The sequence below is a fragment of the Macrobrachium nipponense genome, chromosome 1, assembly GCF_015104395.2.
Source record: "Macrobrachium nipponense isolate FS-2020 chromosome 1, ASM1510439v2, whole genome shotgun sequence".
NCBI classification, from domain to species: domain Eukaryota; kingdom Metazoa; phylum Arthropoda; class Malacostraca; order Decapoda; family Palaemonidae; genus Macrobrachium; species Macrobrachium nipponense.
In genome coordinates this window covers 48142961-48152960 of record NC_087200.1, presented here as the reverse complement: position 1 = coordinate 48152960, position 10000 = coordinate 48142961, and the positions used below count along the sequence as shown (strand labels likewise).

Sequence of the window (10000 nt, the reverse complement as noted above, 5' to 3'; positions counted from 1 at the left end):
CGCCCTTCCGCGCCCCCCCTTTTTAAATCGTCTGCCTCCAAAGGTGCATTCCAAATAATATTCAACAAAATACTAACACGAACACACAAGCTAGCGGAGAGAAAGTCCCGGCGTGACCCCTCAGTAGTATGGACACTGCCATTTGTGTGGTCCTAGAGCAAGTTTGAGCCTGCCAATCTGTGGTCACAATTCTCCCCTAAAACTCTGATATTCCCCCTCGTTGAGAACCACTGAGTTAGATAATGATAATTTCAGTACCTATCATAATTATGCATCTGAAATTGCTTTTGAAAAGCGAGTCTCCCCAACGTATTACTGTAGCAAATCAATAGTGAGAAATTCATTAAAGTTTGCGTTATACCTCCGATCTGAATATCATAATCATGAACACATGTATGCATACTTACTGTCTGTCTGTCTGTTTGTCTGTCTGTGTCTGTCTGTCTCGCACGTGTGGATTTTCTTCTATATATAACTCGATAGATTTCAGTTCCATCCTTTTACAGCAAATCGAGAAAAAATAATATTTAAAGAAGCTTTCTGAAATGCAAATCACAGACATCTGAACGATATCCACAGCTTGGTAATCATCAAAGAGTAATGAAATTCGCGATTCAAATATGACAGCGGTGTGACTGCTACGCATTTATTTTATCAGCATAAAAACCTCCCCGAGTTAAAGAGGATAACGAAAAATAAGAAAATGAAAAAGAGAGAGAAAAGGTATTCCATTATAAAATACCAAGTATGAAAACACTCATTACTCTCACATTCAGAGGCTCAGTGTTTCGAAAACCTCGGTGCCATTTGCGTCGAGTCTCGAGGGCGATCATGGCTACAAGCGCCGGGGGAAATCACCTTTATATCACACAAGAGTTTCTTGTGTTCGAGATTTTACTTCCATCAGACCCTTCCCTCCACCCTCCCCACTCCCACCTCACCCTATCCCACCAGTAGCAATGCAATCCCCCTCTCCCTCGTCCTTCCCCTCCAATCCAATGACGTCTTCCTACACCTCCTCCCTCTACCTGGGACATAGCCCCTCCCACCTACCTGCCCAATCCCTCACCTGGCTGGTGGTGTTCCAATAACTCTCAGTCTGCCAGAGGTTTTAGTCGTCATTATTCTCGGTAGTTTTATGAATGTAGATCCACTGCTTTAGGATTTTGCATGTGTTTTTTTTCGTAGTGATTATCAGCAAATACTAACGCACACATACATAATATACGTGTATGTGTGTTTGTGCTTTCATACTTAACTGTACCTGTCTGAAAGTTTGCATATACAAGAGTTTTGGAATGGAAACTTAAAACAAAACAAAAAAATATTCCTTTCACCTCAAACGTAGGCTGACCTAAATAGCAAAAATCAACATTGAAGACATCACGCAGGCAGAATATATTTTGTGTCCAAATGTAAGTAAAATAAATAAATAAATAAACAAGTACATACATATGGCCAACGATACATATTCAATATACATATACAAATCTTGTTGCAACTAGACTTAATAATGAGCTACCTCTTTTATGAATTGGTGTTTGATAAAGTGATTGCTGTAACTTATCTATTCAGCCGTCAAGAGATAGGTATGACGGTTTCGACTGTGCGTGCTGTACAGATTACAGTCGAATTTAAGTTCATTCATAACAAGTGAACGCTCCTTTTGCAAGACGTGGCCATTTATGAGTTGTATCAACTAAGACAAGGCCTACCTACTGAGAAGGAAAAAAATACTATTTTAGAGAATTATAACCGTATACATGCAACTTACCTTATACACCAGGTGTCTAATTTATCAAGGATTTCCGGTTTTAGTTGTATAAATACATCGAAACCCTTGTCGTTTGAGGTTTACTACGAATCCTGGTCATTCCTACTGCGTTCGATGCTGGCAATTCTACACCATCAAGTAATGGATTTAATCTTTGGGGACGCTTTAAACTGGCGTCCTGGTCCGCTGGAGTTAAACATCATCCTAGTCGAGAACAAAAGGACAAGGAAGAAGAAGAAGAAGAAGAAGAAGAAGAAGAAGAAGAAGAAGAAGAAGAAGAATGAGAACGAATAGTAGAGGTAGAATTCGTCGTAATCAAAAGATTGTTATAGCAGGACGAAGCAATCGTCAAGAGAGCCCAAGCCGAGTGTTTTGACTTGGATAAGGAATCTACGCATTAAGACTAGATATTGTTCAGACTTTTAATGTGCTCGTACATGTATGGAGAGAGAGAGAGAGAGAGAGAGAGAGAGAGAGAGGTGGGGGGGACGGCATAAAGGATGAAAAATGCTGGACTCAAGGAAAATTAAGAGCATAGTGTCAATTAATACAAATAGAAGGTAAACAAGGACGTTGAAGGATAATAAAGGCATTCTTCTATAAAGGAGTAAATGCAGAGAAAGGTCCGTGAACGATTGAATTTATTAGGATATATCATGCTTATGGAGAAATGTTGCCTAATAGGAATGCTGTGGTAGGTGTAGTACTCAATTAGAAGATGTGCTGAATGTGGAGCATTCTAAACATTCAGCACATTTCCCTAGCAGAAGAGGAGATAGGTGCATGAATGGAGAATGTAATTGTAACTAGAGAATGCTTGAGAAAGCTAGTGTTGAGGACATATAGAAGCCAATTAAGAATCTGCAGAATAGAAGGACAACAGACATGAAGAGTAATAATGGGATGCTACAGTACGTTCCCTTCGGTTAACATATATGAAAAAATATTAATTCCGAGGTAGAGCGAATTTGTAGATAATTCTTGTATACGAGTCACTGAGATGTGATACAAGTCATTGTATATATATATATATATATATATATATATATATATATATATATATATATATATATATATATGAAGTATGTGCGCGAGAGTTTAACATGTACAAGCAGAAAAAAGAAACGCTATGTTTATCTTCATATTTATTACAGAAAATACATATGAAAGGAAATGTAGATCATTAAAAAAAAAAAAAAATTATCCTTAGTTCGCTAAAGGTCGTTGTTGATAATTCAATGCATATAAACAATTGTATCCACTTTTCTTTATAAATTCCTAATACCCTCAGTGTTCTGTAACTAAATTACCATAGGCAATAAACAAATAAAGAATACACGTAACATGACGTTCCCTAACAATAAGAAAAAGCAGTGAAAGTGTTGTTTTCGTTTCATGGTAGATAGAATTCCATGTATGAAATTTCAGGAAAAAAAGCCACATAAAACAAAATAGAAATTCAGATCATCTGCTTCCAGCGTCAGGAGGTGAAAGATTTTTATACAGATGGGCAGTCTAAAGTTAATGGTTATACTCCCTGCCTGTCTGTGGCTCTGTTTATCAAGTGACAGAGAGAGAGAGAGAGACCGAGAGAGAGAGAGAGAGAGAGAGAGAGAGAGAGAGAGAGAGAGAGAGAGAGAGATTATTCCGATGGAAAGGTCAAATGTTAATGATATATATATATATATAGTATATATATATATATATATATATATATAATATAAATCATATATATATACATACACACACACACACACACACACATATATATATAATATATATATATATATATATATATATATATATATATATATATATATTATATAATATATATATGTGTGTGTGTGTGTGTGTGTGTGTGTGTGTGTGTATGTGTGTGCGGGTGGGTGTATGTGTGTGTATTAATTTCATCACATCACGGTGATTCATAAGTAACCATTAGGCTACAAATGTCCTTTTAATATCCAATTAGCTCTACCTCGATAATAATATATTTTCATATATTGTAATTTTTCAGTTGCTAATAAGTTCGTTGTCTCATGAGCTCAAACCACGGAGAAAAAGAACTCAAGGCTACAGTGACGACCCCTTAAACCGCTCTGTCATCAAGGGAGGTATATGTTAATACCGACTTCCACCTAGAAATCGCTATCGAAGTCAGGTATTTGTAAATAGAATCGATATCAACCTACCTCTACATTGTTGACCGTATAATGAGTTTGTCGCATGCAGCCATATTATGAATGAATTCTATCACATCAACATGATTTATATACATTAAGCTAAAAAGGCGGAAGTTGTTATCAACTTATACGTCCCTTGGTGGTCGTGTGGTTTAAGGTACGTCACTGGAGACATGAGTTCTAGTCTTCCTTAGTTCGAGCCCATAAGATGACGAACTTATCATCAAATAGGAAATCTCCCTCCGGTTAGCATATATGAAAATATATTATTTCCGACGGGTTGGCGAATTGGATATTTAAAGGACATTTGTAGCTTTATATATATATATATATATATATATATATTAATATATTATATATATAATTATATATATATATATACATATATATATATATAATTATATATATATATATATATATATATATATATATATATATATATTCGCAATATTTACATAGTATAATAAATATTTAGCTAAATTATGTCTCTTTATGTTATATGTGCATTTTGTTTCTTTCTTTTCATAGTTACAAAAAGCCACCTGTATTGTACTGAAATCTCATATGCGTGAATATCCACTAATGTACAAACAGGCTTTAAATGCATAATTTATTCGTTAACTTACATTTCCCTCTTTGTTTTGCAGGATGAATGCCACTTGGAGCTGTACGAATCGACGAGCGAAAATCTCGTTTTGCAAGTTCGAAATTACCAGACATCCTCAAGCATCAGGAACGAATCCTATTCGTTGAACATGTTCCAGGAGGAAAGGGTATGGTATAGGTTTTTTCTATATTCATTTCCATAGGGTATTTTCTTCAAGAAACAACTAGGACGTCCTTCTCTAAAACTTTTAAACGTAAAATAACCGAAGCTTTTACAAGACAATATAATGAAAATGTAATGTTTAAAAAAAAGTTATATAAAAGTAAATTGTAGTATTTGATGAAAATTTTAGTTTTTTTATGTTTGTGCGATAATTATGAAGACGTGTAAGTTTATGCAAATAATGTAAATAAAGCAGTCCGTGAATAATGTAAATAAAACAGTCCGTGAAAACCCATGGTCCATCATTAAAAAAAAAAATGAGTAAGGTTATTGAAGAAGATACTATGAAGTATCTATGGTTTCAAGTTGAGCAAAAGAAAAAGCGATTCTATATTTAAAAAAAGAAAAGTAGAGGGACCTAATAATAATAAGAAGAAATAATACATGACTTGTACGCAAACAAAACCAATATGTGAAAATGAATACTTATTAATTTAACCCACGTTCCCCGAAGCTGCATTCCGGGCCTCCATCTGTAAGTTATCATTAACAAGACGACTTTGATTCTCATCTAATAGAGATTAATCTGTGATTAATTGGATGAGTCTATTGGCAGAGCATAAGCCAGCTGTATTACGTGATAGGATATCATACGATTGGCAGCCGCCATGTGTTTGGTTGGGCCGTTAATCCTCGATGTATAGGAATTAATTAGAATTAATCGGCCTCCTTGCTTGAATGGTGTTTGGTTCTGCATTCGAGTGGATTGTTAATGGCTTTCGTTTCTTGGAGTGATGATGTTTAAGAATTTTTGGACCTTATCCGTTCCACTGAATTAGAAACACCAATATATACGCACATACACATATATACATACATAAACACACACACATATATGTATATATATATATATATATTATATATTATATATATATAGTATATATATATATATATATGAAAATAATTATCACATCGAAAACCGTGATCCATTTATATATCATTCAAGCTAACAAATGTCCTTTAAATATCTAAATTCACTTACCTCCCAATGATATATTTTCATATAGTACCGAAGGGGAATTTTTTTTTTTTTTTTTTTTTTTTTAATGATAATAATTTCGTCCCCCCATGGGATCGAACCCACCGTCCAACGTGGACGGGACGGTGGTCGACCCATGGGGGGACGAAATTATATCAATTTAAAAAAATTCCCCTTCGTACATTATGAAAATATATCATTTGGGAGGTAAGTGAATTAGATATAAAAGGACATTTGTAGCTTGAATTGATATATATATATATATATATATATATATATAATATATATATATATATATATAATATATATATATATATATATATATATATATATATATATATATATATATATATATATATATATATATATATATATATATATATATTATATATTTCACTACACCTAGGGGTTAATTTACACTCATGGGGAATCATGTGATGGGTGCTTAGCTTTTTCTCCTAAATTTCATGATTCATTCTTTCATTTGTTCTTTCAAAAAATGGTAAATTTGGAGACATAAGATGCAAACGATACGAAAATTTCTGGTAGTGCTTGATTACATAGGCTTTTCATCTTTACAAACAATAATAAACTTTATCTCAAAAGACTCAGACATTTTTCGATACTAAGACACTGCATTTTATCAGTTTATTCCAAGTAAAACGTATGTATAGACTATATATTCACTATATATTCATAATGCAAAAAATTGGCTCCCATAATACAGTTCATCTTGTATCTTGATATTTTACCTATTTTTTTTATTTATTTGTTAATTTATCTGTTTTTCTAATAACTAATCTCTTTTTGTATTTAAATTTCAAGTTAATGGCCCCTGTGGTCTTGTTCATATGAATAGGCTTCTTCTTCTGAATTAATAATAATAATAATAATAATAATAATAATAATAATAATAATAATAATAATAATAATAGTTTATTTCGTATGTATAACGGGTGTGTAAAACATGTAGATTGTCATTTGAGTACAGAAACGCTTTTTTTTATTTTTGTGAATCAGTGGAAATCAGTTTATTAATTCTTAAATGAACCAGCAGGAAGCAAGATAACTGAGATGGAATTACGAAGACCTTCCACTCACCACATATATTTGGTCAAAACTAACCCTAACCCATTCTTGAGGATCCAAGGCTAAGCTTCATAAAGTGGGGCCAGAAGGTGTATGAATAACATGTTTGCACAGCAAATAGGTCATAAAGGGGTCAGTGCTGCTTCAAAGGAAACCTGTGGTCGTCTGTTTACTTGTGGTTTATTGATGCAATCATCTGGAACCCACGATCTATGGGGGATGGGAAGTTCTTCATCAAGGTGCGGTGCAGAAATCAAAGTAGCTTCGAATGCACCCCCTTTTCTGGTGCAGTTATGTTTATTTTTTTGAATAATACCACACACACACACGCACACACACACACACAAACACACACACACACACACACACACACACACACATATATATATAATATATATATATAATATATCTATATATGTACATATATATATATCTATATTATATATATATATATATAATAAATCTAATATAATATATAATATATATATTATATATATATATAAGATATATTATTATATATATATATTCTATATGAATAATTAATCACATCGAACCGTGATCCATTGATATATCAATTCAAGCTACAAATGTCCTTTAATATCTAAATTCACTTACCTCCCAAATGATATATTTTCATATATGTACCGAAGGGGAATTTTTAAGTTGATAACAATTTCGTCCCCCCATGGGATCGAACCACCGTCCAGGTGGACGGGGACGAAATCAGGACGTCAGTGACGCTATCCAATCAGCCAACAGAGACGCGTCTCTGTGGCTGATTGGATAGCGTCACTGACTGTCCTGATTTCGTCCCCGTCCACCTGGACGGTGGTTCGATCCCATGGGGGACGAAATTGTTATCAACTTAAAATTCCCATTCGGTACATATATGAAAATATATCATTTGGGAGGTAAAGTGAATTTAGATATTAAAGGACATTTGTAGCTTGAATTGATATATATATATATATATATATATATATATATATATATATATATATATTATATATATATATATATATATTTGATAATGATGGTGAGATTTTTTGTATAAACGTTTCAGGATCGAAAGGAACATAAAGTTGCCATATTCCATATTCCCCTGTATTCTCAGTGCGATGTCAAAGGAAAACAAGAAATATAAGGTTACATTTTAGAACGTTCAATTCCTGTTACTTTGTATAGAGGAAAGGAAATAAAAAAAAATGTCAGAGATTATATAATCAAAGCTGTATGAGAACAAGACTAACCTCTGAATTCAGCATAAAGATAAACCGAACATATTATAATGGAAGTTGCACTTGATATGAATTTTTTTCATTTCCGACATTTTTTAATAGTTTTTTAGAATAAAATTTAAACCTTAATGCAAAGCTCCTACATAATATGTTTGTATTTCAAATTAATGGAGCCCACACATTCTTTATGGATTAAAAGTAAAGAATTCTGCTATTTTCTAGTTTCAATATTAAAAAATCTTGTACAACTATTTTTTAACAGTGCTGCGACACACCTGACACTATAATTTCTTGAATGAACGAGGTGTCAATTTCTTTCAAGTTCAGTCATCTAAGTATTTAAAAGACAGTTCATGAAAGAAACTAGGTGGTAGACGCTAATTAAAGAAACAGATTATATATTCAAATCTTAGTTAACCTCATTATGACCTTCAGGCAATCGATCACTGTTTCGATTTGAGATGATCAAATTTCTTTTAGCAATATTCACTGAATGTTTATACTTTCCGATGCATTTTCTTTATTAACTTTGACTTAAAGAAGACTGAAAGTCAACGGATTTCATTCACTATTATGTTTTTCTTTTCCTAATAATCACAATGATCTTATAGTTTCGAAAGGTTGTCAAAAACATCATATTAATGTCTATTAACATTATTTATCTTTAACTTAATTTGCCATTTTCATTTTAACCCGTCATTGCGTGAATGTTAATTATAAAAATAAGAAAATAAAATAAGAAAGAAGCAATAATATGTATTTCGTTCACATTGATGAAATTCATAATTAAATCGATGGACCTTATTTATCAATGCCCATTTTTTAAATTTCTACAGAAACATAATTGACCATATGTAGTGTCAATAGGGAATTTATGGTCATTTGCATATATGATTCAAATGAACGCAGAAATGTGACGATGATTCTAGGCTAATGTGGCTTGTAAATGATAATTACCACCGTTTTTGAAAATTATTAACGAATATTAAGTGAACTAATGTGATGCTTTCGCTCTTTTCATCGCATCTATAAAAGATTATTTATATCGACGACACTTTCGACTGGAATTTTGTATCCACAACTAACATTTGGTATAATTATAATTAAGTATCTATCAATATATTGCATTATATTTGTACCACATCAGCTGAAATCTATGTTAATAGATCTATGTAGTCTACTGAATTTGTACCACTTACAGGACCTAATGTTGTGAGACTACTTACTGTATAATAACTGCATTTCCCAAACAGAAGTCTATTAAAATAGATCCATATGGTCTATCATATATGTAGCTCTTTATTAAAATAGATCCACATAATCTATCATATATGTAGTTCCTACAGGACATAATATTATGAGACTGTTTGCTGTATAATATTTGCAAATACATCCACATAGTCTATCGTAATTGTATCTCTTGCAAGACCTATTGTTATAAGCTGTATACTCTACAATATTTGCATTACCTAAACTGAATACTATGCAAATGGATCCAGATATATTTTCGTATTTGTATCACTAACAGGACTTAATGATAGGAGACAACTTGCTTCATGATATTTACATTACCCAACTTAAAGACTGTGCAGATAGATCTATATCTATTACCATATTCGTACTTCTTACAGGACCTAATTTTATGAGACTATTTACATTATAATATTCGCATTACTGAAACTGAAGTCTTTGCAGACAGACCTTTGTATGTCATCATATCTGCACCTCTTGCAGGACCTAATGCTATAAGCCTATTTACTGTACAATATTTGCATTATCCCAACTGACGCCTTGGCAAATAGATCCATTTTTATCATCGCCTTTTTACCACTCACAGGACCTAATGTTGTGACACCGTGTACAGTACAGTACTTCACCTACCAAATCTTAAGTCTGTGTCAATAACTC

General features: G+C 32.7%; 1 protein-coding gene across 2 annotated transcripts in view; it reads left to right on the top strand.

Moving 5' to 3' along the window:
• LOC135219298 (uncharacterized) overlaps window positions 1–10000 on the top strand; it is a 601277-nt gene that overhangs the window by 590598 nt on the left and 679 nt on the right. For both annotated transcript variants that reach the window (XM_064255952.1, XM_064255951.1), the window contains one exon: window positions 4605–4730. In XM_064255952.1, the coding sequence (XP_064112022.1) occupies window positions 4605–4730 (126 nt within the window). The remainder of the gene's footprint in view (window positions 1–4604; window positions 4731–10000) is intronic.